We start from the raw sequence: 18606 nt of genomic DNA, 5'->3' as shown, positions 1-18606 counted from the left end.
TAATATCTGTCTCCTTCTCTCCCCTATATATATTTCGATCTCTCCCTTTCTGTCCCCCTTCTCTATGTCTCCCTCACTATCTCTCTCCCTGCCTATCCATCTCAAACCTGCTAGTCCGTGATAGTGAAGAGCGTGGAGAGGAATGCTGGGAACATGTACGAGGCCAGGAGGTGTCTGTTGGGACTGCAAACCAGTGGGGTGCCATCGTCACCCCCCTCCTCTTGTAGCAGCAGCCCCCCCGCCACACACCGCCCCCCTCTGGGCTTCCAAATGATGGCATCAGCCGGGTTGGGTCTAAACAGTCTAGGTAAGAGCTGTGGTGCTAAAAACATTCTAATTAACAACCTTCCATCTGATCAGTGTGCCTACTGGGCAGGAAATCTCTCTGCCTTACTGTGTGTAGTTTCATTTGATGATCAGTTTCCACCATTTCTTTCTGTATTTCGTGTGACATTGTTTTTACATTATGTGGTACTGTGGTATTATAATTGTATGCCTTGTGCCATGTCTTCATTAACAAATTCAATTGGTTCTTATTTCACTCCCTTGTTAATAAAAAACGTTGAATTAGAAACAAAGACATTACCATGTTAAGTAATGTTTAATTAAAACTAATTTATAAAAACAAGTGTTAATAACTAGTGTGTGTGTGTGTGTGTGTATATATATACACTCACCTAAAGGATTATTAGGAACACCTGTTCAATTTCTCATTAATGCAATTATCTAATCAACCAATCACATGGCAGTTGCTTCAATGCATTTAGGGGTGTGGTCCTGGTCAAGACAATCTCCTGAACTCCAAACTGAATGTCAGAATGGGAAAGAAAGGTGACTTAAGCAATTTTGAGCGTGGCATGGTTGTTGGTGCCAGACGGGCCGATCTGAGTATTTCACAATCTGCTCAGTTACTGGGATTTTCACGCACCACCATTTCTAGGGTTTACAAAGAATGGTGTGAAAAGTGACAAACATCCAGTATGCGGCAGTCCTGTGGGCGAAAATGCCTTGTTGATGCTAGAGGTCAGAGGAGAATGGGCCGACTGATTCAAGCTAATAGAAGAGCAAATTTGACTGAAATAACCACTCGTTGCAACCGAGGTATGCAGCAAAGCATTTGTGAAGCCACAACACGCACAACCTTGAGGCGGATGGGCTACAACAGCAGAAGACCCCACCAGGTAGCACTCATCTCCACTACAAATAGGAAAAAGAGGCTACAATTTGCACAAGCTCACCAAAATTGGACAGTTGAAGACTGGAAGAATGTTGCCTGGTCTGATGAGTCTCGATTTCTGTTGAGACATTCAGATGGTAGAGTCAGAATTTGGCGTAAACAGAATGAGAACATGGATCCATCATGCCTTGTTACCACTGTGTAGGCTGGTGGTGGTGGTGTAATGGTGTGGGGGATGTTTTCTTGGCACACTTTAGGCCCCTTAGTGCCAATTGGGCATCGTTTAAATGCCACGGCCTACCTGAGCATTGTTTCTGACCATGTCCATCCCTTTATGACCACCATGTACCCATCCTTTGATGGCTACTTCCAGCAGGATAATGCACCATGTCACAAAGCTCGAATTATTTCAAATTGGTTTCTTGAACATGACAATGAGTTCACTGTACTGAAATGGCCCCCACAGTCACCAGATCTCAACCCAATAGAGCATCTTTGGGATGTGGTGGAACAGGAGCTTTGTGCCCTGGATGTGCATCCCACAAATCTCCATCAACTGCAAGATGCTGTCCTATCAATATGGGCCAACATTTCTAAAGAATGCTTTCAGCACCTTGTTGAATCAATGCCCCGTAGAATTAAGGCAGTTCTGAAGGCGAAAGGGGGTCAAACACAGTATTAGTATGATGTTCCTACTAATCCTTTAGGTGAGTGTATATATATATATATATATAGCTCCAGAAAAAATTAAGAGACCACTGCATGTTTTTCTTTCCAGAAAAGTTGAAAAGGAAGGTTTTGAGTGAGAAACCAAAGGGTTGAAATTAAGAGACCACTGCAAATTGAACGCTTCTTTTCCTCACTTCCTTTTCAACTTTTTTGGAAAGGAACGAAAAAGGTGCAGTAGTCTCTCAATATTTTCCGGAGCTGTATATGTATATATATATACTTTTTGTTTTTAAAATTCCGGTTGACTTACATTGTATGTGGGGCTTTTAGTAGTTTTTAGGAGCATCACTGTTACTGAAAAGCCCAGTCTGTGTGAGTTATTGATTACTGACATTGTGTGTGTGCATTTTAAATTACAGTATGTTGTTGTCATCGTTAGGTCTCCTGGGTCCAACGGCTGATTCTATGAACAGTTCTTCAGCCCACAGCTCTCTTCTCGACGCTCTCAGCAACTCCAACAATGCCATGGACAGCCCCCTACACCCAGGCTCAAGCCCCCTACACCCAGGCTCAAGCCCCCTACACCCAGCCTCCAGCCCCTTACGCCCAGGAAACCCCAGCACTCCCCTCTGGTCCTCTCCTCTACCCAGTACAGGCAAATATACCCATTAGTAGGCTTGTATTAAGTGTAATATTGTAAACGTAATTAGAAGGGGAAAAATGTATTGAAGCCTTAGTTTGCTCTTTTTCCCAGTACTGCTTATGGAACCTACACTGACATTTTATGGAATGTTTCAAAGTGAATTTTGTGCCAGATGCATTTGTTCAAATTATCTCTTGATGTGATTATTTCTTGATGTGACGCAAACTTTTTTCTTTCCCCAGGGTTCTTGTCAACGCGGATGCTCCACCCAGCTGACCAGGCCACCTTGACCAACATTCTGTCTGGTGTCCAGGGCTACAACCATCACACCCACTCTGTTCCAGGCCTGTACCCCCAACACAACCCCTCTCCCCCTGGACTGTATCGTCATCACACCCCTTCTCCCCCAGGCCTGTACCCCCAACACACACCCTCTCCCCCAGGCCTGTACCCCCAACACACATCCTCTCCCCCAGGCATGTGCCCCCATCACACACCCTCTCCCCCTGGCCTGTACCCCAATCACACTCCCTCCCCACCAGGCCTCTACACCCACCACACGCCATCTCCACCCCCTGGTCTGGCTCCTATTGACCCCAAGGGGAAACTCAACAGTGTTCCTGATTGCAGTAAGGTGTCTGCTCTCAGTGGTCACCTCAAGGTAACAACCTCTCCATACAGCCTATATGTTATTTAAATGGGAACTTCAACATCCTTTCGGATGGTTTTCATTTGTGTTTATGTTGCGTGTGTGTTTATGTGCGTTTGTATTTCTTTATCCAGCACGGCGGGGCGGTTTACCGAAGTATGTCATCGGCAGGCTGTCTGGCTGACCAGGTCCTGAATCCAAAACATGGAGACTCTGTCCAGGAAGCTGGAGGACAGTGCCCTGCTGACCCTCTTGCTAGCAAGACCAGCCCTGACCAAGGTAGAGTAATTTCCGGGCCTGTCCGGGGTAGTAGTCGCAGCCTTACAATAGTAACATTTAGCTACAGTTCTGGGGATTCGAACAAAGCTCAAGCTGAATTCGGATAAGTGCAGATCTGAGTGCCACTGAGTCAGCTTAACATTGATCCTAGCGTACCAGAGCCTAGTGTTGAAGTTATCCCTGTATCAGTACTCTGACAATGTGTTTAAAACTCTGATTTGTGTTTCAAGCTCTGATCCATCTCAGGCTCTGATGTTCTCTTTTAGGATTGGATGTGGTGATTCAGTTTGGAATGTTGTGCTGGTGTTTCACATGCGTTTATGTTTCAGGCTCTGATGCATTTGTGGAGGTGGGGATGCCGCGCAGTCCCTCCCAGTCAGGAAACAGTGTTGAACTGAAACAGATGTTAGCATCTTGTAAGACGGCCTCAGGGAAAAGGCAGGCCCTGGAGCTGCTGCAGGGCACCAAGAACTCACACCTACAGTATGTAGCTAAAACTACAGTCACACTAAAGTAGCTTGTATATAGCTAATACTTCTGTTACCCAGTAATATTAGCTATTTATTAGTATAAATGTAGTATTAGCTAATTGTGTAACAGTATTAGCTAAATACTGTTACACTTGTATTTAGCTAATACTTCAGTAACACAAGAGTTGTATATAGTAACATATTTACCTATGTGTGGTTATTACTACATATACACTAAAGTTAATATAATAATATATTAATTAACATGCCTAGTGTGTAGATAATACAACAGTTATAATATACTAACTAGTATGTACTGTAGCATACAACATAACTGTATTACATAGCTAATGCTTCAGTTACACAAAAGTGTTATAATATACTAATATATATTTTCTAATTTAATTTACTGTTTATAAACAGGCAAGCCATTAAGAACATGTTCTCCCGTACAATAACAATTTATTCACAATACACAGGATGATCATATACCTAAAAAAGCCATAAAAAATATTATAATAATTTCTTCCTGCAAGGCTTTGAATTCATCCATGGGTACAAGGAATTTAAGCCTGACCTCATGTTGCATCTTTTTCCACTCCTGGAAATCTGTTTCAGAGGCTGTCCTTTGCGTACTAACCAGTCCTGTGTCCTTGTGCTATAATTAAGTGTCTTAACCTTAATAAGAGCTTCAGGATATGCTGGACGTTTCCTCAGGATCGCCCGGTTAATAAATGAAATAGAATGCTTCTCTTGTCTTACGTACCGAGAGGCCCATCCCATCTCTTCATGCAAGGTGCAATGATGAATCCTATAACTATCTCCAGATAACAAATCGAAAGGGCACTGTTGAAAACAGCATCTAATGGTTCAAGTGTCCAAGCTGTTGCTTGGACACTTGAATATAACCTATGAGGTTATATCCCCATAGTCCAACACAGACATAATAGTAGCTTAGATTTTATTATTTTTTCTACTATCAAAGTGCTCTATTTCTCCACAGAAGTGTTTTCTGCTCAGTGAAGTGTTTTTAATACTAGAGTGTTTTTGAAACATCAATCCAAATGCCAAGATATTTATAATGGGGAACTTGTTCAATTTGTGAACTATCCTGACCAGTTATTTGAAAGTGGTTTAGATCCGAGTTATGCGCTCTAGAGAATATTGCAATATATCAATTTAAGATTTAATAGGGACATCTTTAATGCTTGTAAGTCAGTCTGTATGTAGGCAACAGCTTGATTTATTGCTGTGGATGTAGTGGAATACAGTACTGTGTTATTAGCTTTAACATGAATGTATGGTATACTAACAGATAGGGCTGGGTTAAAATCCAATAAAAATTTGTTTGAGTGATCTGATATCGATTCAAAAATTCTCAAAATCAATCTTTTAATAAATGCCTTTTCAAGTGGATGCGTGAACCTTAAACCCCGTTAACGAGATCTTGTTGAACATGCTATGCTAGGCTGAGAATAGTCACAACTCAATTGCTACAATCGGCTACATTTGATTAGCGTCATGCAGGCAACATTGGTTGCAGTTCGGCAGCAACAATCAGACCTCCGATTTTCGTATTTTGCCTTCTGGATTAAAGTTGGTGGTGAAACGTTATACATTCGGCAGCAACAATAGGACGTTGTTATCTTGTTGTGCCTTCATAAAAAATATTGCGGTGTATATACAGTGTGGATTCAGTAAATAAAAAATATTTACTAAACAAAATTACCTTTTCAATAATACTTTAAATCAGGTAAAGAATATAAGGTGGAGCACACTGAGAAATGGTTGGAGCTTAAGTAAGTTAATGTAGAGGACATTACCAATTTAAAAAATAATATTTTGATGTGATTATTGTTAATCTTCTGCGCATTACCTTTGGTAAGGGATTGTGTTATAAATCCAGGCACATTATATTGTCCCACTGTAATATACAAGTGATTCTTAAAAACTATTCAGTACCGCAGTGAATATATTGTATGAAATACTCAGAACAGTTTGAAAAATTTGAAAATAAGAGCTCGCTCTGCCTGCTCCTCCTCCTAAAATCTCCTCCTAAAAATAATTTAAAGTTGACGAATTTTAGGTTTTACTGTATTTTACTAGTACCTTTTCTGAAAGCACTTACTAAAATAAACTTCAGAATGTCTTTCTTTTATTTGTTTTTTGTTGTTTGTGTATAAAACAGAATCACAGAAAAAAAAAAAAAAAGTTGACCAAAAAACAAAACAGATTTTGTTAGGCCCTACACATGTAAGATATGCAAAATGGGGATGAAATATTGTGGAAATACCACAAATATACATAACCATTTTACAAGATATCACCCAGATAGGCCTATGCAGTCTGCAAAAATGTCTGATCCGAAGTCATTTGTCAATTCGTCATTTGACTGTCATGTTAAGTAAAACATGTTTTATTGTAACTTTTCTGGGGTCATTTCTTAATGTAAACATTAACCTGGTGCATTATAAAAAAATATTTTAGGGTGGCTTCTTGTATAATTTATAGCATACGTTCTCTGAGAACCTCTTATATCCTAGCAAAATTGGTACTGTAACTGCAATATCCCTATCCTAATTGATATTGAATCGAATCGGAAATGTAATCAAATCGGGAGCTTGTGAATTAGAATCGAATCAATTCAGGAAATCTGTGGCGATACCCACCCCTACTAACTGAACAAACTAGTATGTAGCTAATGCTACAGTTACGTTAAAGTATTAATATACTAACAAAACGAAATAGGATACCTGACAGTACAGGTGTACATAACTAATTACAGTGCAGGTATAACTAAAGTTAGTCTGCCCAAGGCTTTTCTAGTTTTTAAACCGGTAGATGTCTCACTTGATTCTCTGACTTTCTCTGTCATTCTGATGCTTTGTGTTTCTCTCTGACACTCTACCCTGTTTTTCTGACTCACTGTCTCTCTCTAACTTGGTCTCTCTCAGACTCTTTCCTGTCATTCTAAATATCTGTCTCCAGTCATTCTGTCTCTCTCTGTCTGTCTCTGACTCCCAATCCACTACAGTTCTGACTCTGTCTGTGTCTGACTCCCTATCCCCTGTAGTTCTGACTCTCTGTATGTCTCCGACTCTCTATCCAATGTTGTTCTGACTGTCTGTCTCTGACTCTCAATCCCTTGTAGTTCTGACTCTGTATGTCTCTGCCTCTCTATCCCCTGTAGTTCTGACTCTGTATGTCTCTGCCTCCCTATCCCCTGTAGTTCTGACTCTGTATGTCTCTGCCTCCCTATCCCCTGTAGTTCTGACTCTGTATGTCTCTGCCTCCCTATCCCCTGTAGTTCTGACTCTGTATGTCTCTGCCTCCCTATCCCCTGTAGTTCTGACTCTGTATGTCTCTGCCTCCCTATCCCCTGTAGTTCTGACTCTGTATGTCTCTGCCTCCCTATCCCCTGTAGTTCTGAATGCCTGCTGTCTGACTCAGACTCCAGTGCGTCGGAGGGTCCTGTGGCTGATAAGAGAGCCCCCGGCAGTGAGAGGGCTGAGCGGGCAGCAGAGAGGGAGAGGGCTGAGATAGCTGCACAGCAGAACAGACTGGACATGGACCCCGAGGAAGCTTTTGACAGCATGCAGGTGCCGTACCAACACGAGATTAGCAACATGAGATTAGAATGAGGCTTTAGTGTAACCCAAGTGCTTCTGGCAGAATCAGGGAATGTTGACACGTTTTCATTCCTCGCTTGTCCTTGGTGAGAGTTCACAAGAAGACTATAGGGACTCTTTGACCTGCTCTGCAACAATGTAAACATTGACCTACTGTCCAAAATATACATACTGTAAGGCCTGGATTCAATCTGAGAGCAGGTTATAAGCATTACAGCTTTTAATGGAAATGTTCAGGGAGATTAGCATTCATGGTAAATGCTGCATATGTCAGCACATTCAGATATTTGCTGAAAGGCCAACATCTGTCTCCACAACAGGTTTTTGACTACGAGCAGAAAAAGCTGCTGGCAACCAAAGGTAAGAGGCATATGTATTGCAGTCTATCCAGCTGCATTTAAGGTTGACTCAGCTAAATTACTTAGGTGCAGAAAGTTAACAGAGTAGTGAGCTTGTTTCCACGCAACTTGGTCTGTGTTTTTGTCCCGTAGCTACTACGGGACAGTGTACATGGTCCACATGTGCATATGCTGGGTGTGACATCTCGTTCTCACGAGCTGCAATGCTGTCACAAACATCGCAGTTACTAACAAGTTTTATTGTGTGATTTTCTTTATATCTGATGTACAGTTAGGATGAGGATAATCGAAAATGGTTCATTGGTAAAGATGATTTTCAGTGATAATCAGAGGTCTAACAAATTAACAGGGCCACTTCACCAGGCTGGCAACGATTGCCAGTAGATGACCTATCAGTAACATCAGTAACATTTGGGATTGTAGATCGTTAACCATAACCTTTATCTTAACCCCATATCTAAATCAAACCCTAATCTTAGCAAGCACTTGCTTATCAACAGATAGTTTGTTTGAACGTTTATTGATAGTGTTACTATGTACACAAGATATACAGGTGGACATTGGGACTCTCAAAGTAAAGTTTAACCCCAATGCCGCTGCATGTTTCTTGTAGTGGTTAACGGGTGATTTTATGATGGTTATAAGAAGACTAGCATTGAGAATCAAAATCAGTATCTTCATGTAATCACGTCATTGCCGTGCCACCAATGAACTGGCGAGCTAATACTCCTCCCTGCTGTCTCTGATGTGGCGTCTCGTCAGCCATGTTGAAGAAGCCAGTGGAGACAGAGGTGCGGACCCCCACCAACACATGGAGCGGGCTGGGGTTCTCCAAGTCCATGCCGGCAGAGACCATCAAGGAGCTGCGTCGAGCCAACCACGTACCCTACAAACCCTCCATGTCCACCACTTACGAGGTATCACACTGCACTGGCATTGTTGTCACTGGCATTGTTGTCACTGGCATTGTTGTCACTGGCATGACCAGAAGTGGCACCAACTGACCAGCAGTCAGGCACCTGCTGCTCTGCTGACACGCATTGTCAACCTGCAAGTTAGGTTTCGGTTGAGCCGGTCTGAGTCCGGTCATGTAAGCCTTCTTTTGGTGTGGTCCAGGACTCCCCACTGTCGCTGTCCAACTGTCGGGAAGCCCTCGGGAGTGGCAGCGAATCTGAAAACTGGAGGGACAGGAATGGGGGCAGGCTACCTGGACAGACAGAGTACCAATCAGCCATCAGTCCAAAGAGGAAGCAGAACAAAACTGGTGAGCATCCGTAACCCTGACCTGATATAGTATCAGAACTAGACTGGTGAGCTGGATCCTCTGTGGTTCTGATATCTGTGCTGGGCGGTTTACCCAGAAAACTACCTGAGCAGCAGTAACTACATGGACTGTTTCTCGTCGGTGACGGGAAGTAACGGACTCAACCTCAACTCCTCCTTCAAAGTTTCTGATCTGCCAGAACTGTTCAGCACCATGGGCTTGGGGAAATACACAGATGTCTTCCAGCAGCAAGAGGTGTGTAGTATACCAGTTCTACTCCAAGAGGTAATATAGTTGTAGATCCCCAGGAGGTGGTGTTACTAACACAGGAGGTAATGTAGTGGTACTAACCCAGGAGGTAATGTAGTGGTACTAACCCAGGAGGTAATGTAGTGGTACTAACCCAGGAGGTCATGTAATGGGAACTAGTCTACTACATTGACAGCCTTCATGTTATTAATGCATTAATAATCTTATTATTAATACTGCAGTAACAGCCTCAGTATAGATACAGTAGTAACAGTCATAATATTTATACTGCAGTAACTGATCTAGTATTAATACAGAAGTAAAATATACAATATCTTTTTTATCATTACACTGCAGTGACCAGTTCCATGTATTTTTAGATTGACCTTCAGACATTCCTGACGTTAACAGACCAGGACCTGAAGGAACTCGGCATCTCCACGTTTGGAGCACGGAGGAAAATGTTGCTTGCTATCTCAGGTAGGTCCCATTTTTTATTCTGATTAAAAATAATAATAATAATAATTTGTTGCCCGTTTACTTAGTTGGAAATGTTGTCAGGACAGTAGGTTTAACCCCCTTACTATTTAACCCCCATTTGAACACCTCTGGGGAACTGCAGGGTTATTAACTGTCTTGCTCAGGGACAGATTTTTATCTTTAGTCCATGGGGGAGAGTGCCCCCTACTGGCCCTCCAACACCAGTTCCAGCAGTTCCTGCTTAGCTTCAGAATCATCTAGTGACTGGCCAGGGCCGGGGCTCTGCTTAGCTTCAGAATCGATCCCCACTTGGTTGCATGGTGCTATGCTGGTGGCATCAGTTATGGAACTTCCATTTGTAGGAATTATATGTTTCACTGAAGTATTTCCTCTTCCAGTACCGTTCTGGGCCACAGTTACAAAGCTTTTTGATATTTGTTTGGTGGCAAGGGAAAGCCTTTGTTCAAATGTTCACCTTTAAACAAAGTACATATTGTTACTAGATTTGAAGTCTTTGAAATATCGTTATCAGAAGAAATGTTGTGGGAAGTGGAAGTGGGAAAGATTAAATTCTATGTAATTCTAGTTCCATTAAAAGGCTTAAGAGAAAGACCCAAAGCACAGATATTTTTCTTACAGGATATTAATTTCTTGCGCAATAGCAGTGCAATAATTCACAGGCATTAAAAGTTAAAGTACTGTAAAATTTGAGCAGGCTTTGATGGTAACACCAAGGTTTTAACAACTGTGTTTGGTTTGAGAAGGAAACCGCCGGTGTCACCACAGCTTTCCGATAATGTGTATGTTTTCTTGTGGCATTATTTCTGTCCTGTGAACATTTAAAAGCAAAGTGTTGGTTGTCATCCAATATTTAACATCTGTGATGCATTTCTCAAGGCGGCCTGACTGTTTACAACTGGGTGTCATCAGCGTGGCAATGAGACCATGGATGATATCCAAGCACAGAACCTCGAGGATCACTAAATTCTCCTTGGGATATAACAATCAGTCATCGCCCAGTTGAACAAATTGATACCTCTTCCGAAAGATGTGCTTAGAGACATTTCAGAACCAATCCTAGTACGCTGACCAAGCTTTCTAATCTCCTGATCATGCTATTGATCATCATAGCATGATCAATAGCATCAAACGCAGGGCTTAAATCTAAAATAACGCGAATATAGGCATGATCGCAGTCAGAAGGCCACAGGAAGACATCTGCTTTGTTGTCTAGTGTCATTTTATGTGTGTTATGGTTTAAATTGGTAGGTTTCTCAGATTGGAGATGTGTGTTTATAATGTTTGTTTGGCCCAAACGTCACCCTTGATAATTAGACACCATCCCACTTAATGTTAGATATTGGTGTTTTACATTGGAAATGTTGTCCTGGTCCAATTTTGTAAGCAGTTTAAACAGAGAACATATTGTGAGCCAAATGGGACGTCTCTTAAGGTGAACAAAGGAGCCTTAAAAGACGGCTCACCAAATACACGCAGAATGTCCATCTCTATTACAAAATTCTACTTCACTTCGAGGCCGCAGCAGATGTTATGTTCTACTCCACCTGGAGGCCACAGCCAGATATAATAATCCCGCTCATTGTTATTATGAATGGGTGTGAACACAAAAAATACTCTGAACCTTGCGTGTGTCACTTCTTACCAAGGTTGGTATTTTTCCATTATTTTTTAACTTGAGGGGAAACTGTGAGTGTATCCATGCAAACCTTGTGCCATGTGTGCGCACAAACTCCATTGGTTCAGTATTTCTCGGAAGCAGTACCTTTTTCCGGCTAAAATAAACAATACCCATTTTCACAGAGTCAGCAGTGAGTAAGCGATGGAAGTAAGCGACCACTACATTTTGTCTATGTGGCAATTGTGCCAATCAATACAGTGGGGAGAACAAGCAGGTTTTCCTACTTACAAAGCATGTAGAGGTCTGTAATTTTTATCATAGGCACACTTCAACTGTGAGAGACCGGAATCTAAAACCAAAATCCAGAAAATCACATTGTATGATTTTTAAATAATTAATTTGCATTTTATTGCATGACATAAGTATTTGATCACCTACCAACCAGTAAGAATTCCGGCTCTCACAGACCTGTTAGTTTTTCTCTAAGAAGCCCTCCTGTTCTCCACTCATTCCCTGTATTAACTGCACCTGTTTGAACTCGTTACCTGTATAAAAGACACCTGTCCACACACTCAGTCAAACTGACTCCAACCTCTCCACAATGGCCAAGACCAGAGAGCTGTGTAAGGACATCAGAGATGAAATTGTAGACCTGCACAAGGCTGGGATTGGCTACAGGACAATAGGCCAGCAGCTTGGTGAGAAGGCGCCATTATTAGAAAATGGAAGAAGTTCAAGATGACGGTCAGTCTCCCTCGGTCTGGGGCTCCATGCAAGATCTCACCTCGTGGGGCATCAATGATCATGAGGAAGGTGAGGGATCAGCCCAGAACTACACTGCAGGACCTGGTCAATGACCTGAAGGGAGCTTGGACCACAGTCTCAAAGAAAACCATCAGTAACACACTACGCCGTAATGGATTAAAATCCTGCAGCGCACGCAAGGTCCCCCTGCTCAAGCCAGCGCATGTCCAGGCCCGTCTGAAGTTTGCCAATGACCATCTGGATGATCCAGAGGAGGAATGGGAGAAGGTCATGTGGTCTGATGAGACAGAAATAGAGCTTTTTGGTCTAAACTCCACTCGCCGTGTTTGGAGGAAGAAGAAGGATGAGTACTACACCAAGAACACCATCCCAACTGTGAAGCATGTAGGTGGAAACATTATTCTTTGGGGATGCTTTTCTGCAAATGGGACAGGACGACTGCAGCGTATGGAGGGGAGGATGGGGCCATGTATCGCGAGATCTTGGCCAAAAACATCCTTCCCTCAGTAAGAGCATTGAAGATGGGTCGTGGCTGGGTCTTCCAGCATGATAACGACCCGAAACACACAGCCAGGGCAACTAAGGAGTGGCTCCGTAAGAAACATCTCAAGGTCCTGGAGTGGCCTAGCCAGTCTCCAGACCTGAACCCAATAGAAAATCTTTGGAGGGAGCTGAAAGTCCGTATTGCCCAGCGACAGCCCCAAAACCTGAAGGATCTGGAGAAGGTTTGTATGGAGGAGTGGGCCAAAATCCCTGCTGCAGTGTGTGCAAACATGATCACGAACAACAGGAAACGTATGATCTCTGTAATTGCAAACAAAAGTTTCTATACCAAATATTAAGTTCTGCTTTTCTGATGTATCAAATACTTATGTCATGCAATAAAATGCAAATGAATTACTTAAAAATCATACAATGTGATTTTCTGGGTTTTTGTTTTATATTACGTCACTCACAGTTGAAGAGTACCTATGATAAAAATTAAAGACCTCTACATGCTTTGTAAGTGGAAAAACCTGCAAAATGGGCGTGTATCAAGTACTTGTTCTCCCCACTGTAAATGGCAGTAACACTGTAAATAAGAATGTAATCTCGCTCCCTACTTAATTACCCTGATCATATTGGGCTCGGCAGGCCTACACAATATATCCCAAATCAAATGACAAAACAATGAATTCATAAATTTTTCAGTCATTTTAGTTAAAAGATTATGTCTATCTACACAAAACCAGCTAATTTAATCAGAATTGGAGGTGATCTCTGGATTGATCCAATGTGAACTTTGAATTGATTCAAGGCATTAGAGTGTACCATGTACTCCGGCAGACAGGGGACGTCTATGGACCGGGACGATGACACACCTCACCTGCGTTGGGAACTCAGTCCAGGTTACAGGGGAAATAGAGCTTGTTTGAGAAAGAAATACACCTCCAACAAAGGGGTGGCCTGGCTGGTTACTTTTGCAATGTGGCTGGCTTATCCATTTCCTTTCAATAGGGAACACTTTGGTGGTGGAAGAATTGTATTGCACGCAAATGTTGTTTTGGGTAAGATGAAGGGGTTTTATACATGGGAATTGTACTGGTGGTATATATAATGTAAAACATTCGGAAAGTATTAATACCCCAAAGCAACAATGCAAAAATATATTTATAGAAAATTTTGCAAATTCATTGAAAAGGAAAAATGGAAATATCTAATTTACTTGTATTCCAGCCCTTTCCCGTGACACTCCAGATTGAGCTCCGATACATCTGGTGTTCATTGATCATCATTGAGATTTCTCTAGAAGTAGATTGAGTCCACTTGTGGCACATTTTATTGATTGCAAATGGTTTAGAAGGTCACACAGCTGTCTATAATGTCCCACACACAGTATGTGTCACAGTAAAAGCCATGACCTCCAAGGAATCTCCAAAAACATCCGAGATATAATTGTGTCAAGGCAGAGATCTTGGGAATGTTATAAAAATGTATATACAACATTTAAACTTCCCAGGAGTGCAGTTCCTGCAAGACTCTTGTCTAGAGCTGGCCAACCGGTCAAACTAAGTAACCGGGCAAGTAAAGAGAATGTTGTCTCTTTACTTCGTAAAGGGTTCTATTGGATGGAGCTGTCATCACAGGCATTGTTACATAGTGATCACTGTAACAGAGATTTAGAGTTTGTCTTTAGAGGTGGTAGAACCTATAGGATCAATTATCTTTGGTTTTTAATTTGTTATTTATTCAGAATTATTTGCAGATTTTTTTTTTTTTACTTTATCTTATGGATTTTTTCGTTTTGATCAGCAGAAAAAACTCCTTATTGAATACTTTTTGATTCAGTCAATCAATAAAACAATATTTATGTGGCACAGTTCTTTATGGAAATGCGGCACATTTGTTACATAACAAATAATATTATGTTTTTTATAATAGAAAGAATGGAAAATAGATAACAAAATAATATTGCAAAAATAAAATGTATAAAATAAAGTGCCATAATTAAAAAGCAAGGCTATAAATGTGATTCTTAAGATCCATTTGTCAAGTGTTTCTACTTCCCCTCAAGCTGTTCCAAGGGACAGTACCATAGTGGCAAATGGAGGCTCCACCAAATTATTTCATGTTGTGACACAAAACAAAATGAAAAAGTCCAAAGGGGGTGTCAACTGTCGCTGTACAGTTGATCAAGAGATTGGATGCTTTGTTTTTTCAGTCTACATTTGTTATAAACCATATTCACCCCGTGGTAACCTTAACCCTCATCAAACAAAACCCTGTTTATCCTCAGTTTACCTTACAACCCATTAACCCAAACCTTTTTCGACTCAAAACCTCATTAACTCTTACATTATTAACCCTGTCCCTCTTTGTCCCATACCATCCCCAACCCTAGACCTCCTTGATCCAATCCCTTGTCAAGACTAACTCTCATCAACGCTACTCCTCGTCAACACTAACCCTTGTCAACCCTAAACCTCATCAACTCTAACCCTATTTAACCCTCTGCACCCACCTTAATGAGAATTCTTTCCTTCCTTAGACATAGAAAATGCAGCCGAACAAATAGAACGGCTCATCTCACATGAAACCATTTTAAAGTGAGCGAGTCTAATTCCATGTTTTCTTTGGCCAGAGAAAGGATTTATCTGGCAGTGTGGCGTAATGGAACATTGTGTGTAAATGATTGCAGCATGCTAACAGAACTGTCAGATTGTCTCGCTCTGAGTGTGCTGAGCTTGTTTCACTCTTTCGGAAAACTGAACTCTGTGGAACAAGGTAAACATTCTAAAATGTCCGTCTTCATTATTTCCATTTTCTCATTCAAATAATTTCCTTCAGAGTGAGTTTTTGGACTGCTGCATTCCTGTCTCCATTAGTCCTACTCTGTATACAAAAACGCCTGTATGTTGTAGATTTCAGTGGATAAGGATGACTCTGTTTTTTTTTCAGAACTTAATAAGAACGGCAGGAAACTGTTTGAATCTCCCAGCATCCGCTCCTCCTTCCTGGATGGGGGCGCCAGCGGACGCCTCCCTCGCCAATTTACCGGGGACATCACCAGCACGCGACTGCCTCGCAGTTTCACCGGGGACATTGCTAGTGTCAGTGGCAGGTGGTAGACTGGTCTGTCTGAGGCCAGGACAGAGCGGATGGGTCCACTTCACTGTTTTCCTCTCTGTAAACAGCCAGTCCTCTACTGCACAAAGCACCTCCCATTAAATTAGGACTAAGCCCCTCCCATTCCCAGCTGTACTAACTGGACCAAATGCCTGCCAGCAAGAGATGTTTAAGCCCTATGTGATAATCCAATGTGATATTACTTCACCGGTGATGCACCAGTGACGCTGAAGGACACAGAGGTATCATTTTGACGGCACAGGAGCTTTTGTTGGTGGTTTTGACCGAAACAGGTAGCATGCTTCGTACAAGAGACAGAGATGTTTAGCACTATTTAAATGCAATATTCGTTTTGATGTAAACTTTATTTGCACTTTTAAGAATAGTAGATCTGCCTGTGGATGATTACTTCCTTGTGAGGCCAACTCTAATATACAGGTCTTGTATAGCACTTAGCGGGGGGTTCGAAGCCTGGTAGAAATGTATCGTTTAGATTGAATGCTGGATCACCTAGCATTTCTGCAGCATTCTATATTTTACATGATTCCTTTATGTATTATTCTTTATTTATAGTTAACATGTATGTTTCATCATGTTTGATCAGATCAACTGTAAGCATTGGTTTTATTTCAGTTTAGGAACACAAGTTTATGTTTCTTTGTAGACACGTGTATGGAGACTCCGTCAGATCAATGTTGGGAGGGATGTAAATCCCCTGTTTCCTAAAGGGACCCGTGAAAAGGCCTTGTCTGTCGGTCTGGTGTCAAGGCATACACTAACAGAGTCTTCCAAAGAAGGGTTCATGCCTGTTTGAATGGTCTGGAACTTCCTTACCAAACCTGGGTGATACAGTTTTTTTCTTCCATTCATTGATATCCCTTGTGATGAGATAACGAAGCATCTAACTATCTGTTATAAACATGGACATGTTGTAGCTGTTAAGACTGTGAATGATCATAGTTGTCTCTGGAGGAGAACCCAATGTTATTGATCACCACAAATGGTAGCTAGTGCTTACCACAAACGAGAGTTTCTTCCACAAACGGAAGCTTATGTTTGCCAAATATTAGTGGAAAATGATTGCCCGGCGGAACAAGCCTTACGTTTATATGCAAACCACTTATTTACTGTTACCGGTACGTTTACATGTCTCGTATATACTCCAGTTTGTATTGACAAATTATGTTGAATTGTTGTGTATTGTCTTAGGTACGGTGGTAGAGGAATTCTGTTGTATTCATAACGCAAATGAAAATACTGCAGATTTTGTCATTGTGAGTTCAGTCATATTATCATTCATTGTCTGATAAAGGGAAGGTGGGTGTTGATGCAAACAACGTCCTGTGCTTTCTGAAGGGACCAATCCAACCTGTGATTGTATAGATGCAGTAATAAACTATGCAAAGACCGTAGTCACTTTAGTACATTTCAAAGGACGGACTGAAGACCACAGTATAAAAGTTTGTGAGGTTGTCTTCGCCAGCAGTTTGTTCTACAAGTCAGTATTCATTTAGAAATCAGATGTTATTATTTTGTAAACATTTCTTTCTTGAATATTTTTAATGCCTTTCTCAATATCAACAAATGTTTGACTGAACAAATGGAACGGAAAGAATGTTGATTGACCTTGTGTATGTCCATTTGTAAGAGATGCAGATGTTTTTATAGCTATTGTTAGACTGCAGTTCTCTGGGGTTTTTTGGTCAGGGTTTTTTAGCTGGAATATCAGTTGGGATACCTAAAATGTGTTAACCAGTTTGTGGCCTTGTTTCAATATAATAAACCTTTCTGCAAACCTTGCATTTGTATTTCGATTTGATTTGACGTTAAGGGGAAGCTGGTTCCAACATTGAGCTGCCCGGACGGAGAACTGTTTTGACTGGGCTGCTGTCCTGCCCAATGGTGAGATGGCCAAAAGACCACCAACTCCACCTGAACAAAAGAATACACATATTTACACGCCATTACTGTTTATGTCCCTATCACTGGTTTCCTCCATGACTATCACTAGATTCCTCTCTATATATATTAATACATTCACCTCTTACTCATCACTAGCTTCCTCTGCCATGTTAATAACATCTCTGTGCACTTAGTTTCCTGTATTCAAGGACGTCTGGAAACACCTCTGAGAGCTGCTCTGAATTGTAGCACTGGGAGAACCAGGCTAGTTTAATGAGTCCTGAAGGTGACCACTCCCTACAGTGGTGTTTTCCTGACCGCTAAACTGGGCCTATGCCCTACTAAATGTCCCAGCTATGTCAGTGATCTCAGTGCTGCTTTCAAGGTGTCTGAAGCAGACTGACTGACATCCATTGCCTGTATGGAACAGAAAGGACTCTGGGAGCACCACAGTAAAAGACTGACGTCAAGCTGCTTATACAACTCCAATAGGAACAAACTGAAAGATGCTTGACCCAAAAACGTTTTACTGACTGTAATTATTGCAGACAAAGGCCTAAGATTTAATCAGTATGTCTAATGTTTTTCCTGGCCTAGCTGCGGTATGTATGGTAATGGTTTATGTTAAATGCACAGATCCGGGTTCCCAGGTTTATAGTCTCAGACTGACTAATCACTGTGGTTTGTGGTGACCACTTTGAAAAAATACAACAATCCACATTTTTGCCTTGTTTTATTTTCCTTTGGAAGGAAACATTTACGGAGCAAGAATCCCAGATATCCCGGCTATTGCTTCACCACATTTTTGGTCCTAGAAGTAGTGGGG

General features: G+C 41.6%; 1 protein-coding gene across 5 annotated transcripts in view; it reads left to right on the top strand.

The window, feature by feature from the left end:
- Positions 1-17678, top strand: part of LOC105026296 (protein bicaudal C homolog 1) — a 55600-nt gene extending 37922 nt beyond the window's left edge. For 3 of the 5 annotated variants that reach the window (XM_034292925.1, XM_034292927.1, XM_034292929.1), the window contains 12 exons: positions 115-307; positions 2286-2501; positions 2732-3150; positions 3273-3417; positions 3747-3900; positions 7312-7486; positions 7837-7876; positions 8638-8792; positions 8992-9139; positions 9237-9394; positions 9769-9868; positions 15711-17678. In XM_034292925.1, the coding sequence (XP_034148816.1) occupies positions 115-307; positions 2286-2501; positions 2732-3150; positions 3273-3417; positions 3747-3900; positions 7312-7486; positions 7837-7876; positions 8638-8792; positions 8992-9139; positions 9237-9394; positions 9769-9868; positions 15711-15880 (2073 nt within the window). In that variant the 3' untranslated portion in view covers positions 15881-17678. Of the gene's footprint in view, positions 1-114; positions 308-2285; positions 2502-2731; positions 3151-3272; positions 3418-3746; positions 3901-7311; positions 7487-7836; positions 7877-8637; positions 8793-8991; positions 9140-9236; positions 9395-9768; positions 9869-15710 lie in introns of those variants that run through there. The other 2 variants (XM_034292926.1, XM_034292928.1) reach the window with 2 other exon arrangements.
- Positions 17679-18606: the final 928 nt, after the last annotated feature.

This window comes from Esox lucius, chromosome 6 (assembly GCF_011004845.1).
Source record: "Esox lucius isolate fEsoLuc1 chromosome 6, fEsoLuc1.pri, whole genome shotgun sequence".
In the NCBI taxonomy this organism is placed as follows: domain Eukaryota; kingdom Metazoa; phylum Chordata; class Actinopteri; order Esociformes; family Esocidae; genus Esox; species Esox lucius.
The sequence above is the reverse complement of the archived record's forward strand: the minus strand, read 5'-3'. Positions and strand labels throughout refer to the sequence as shown.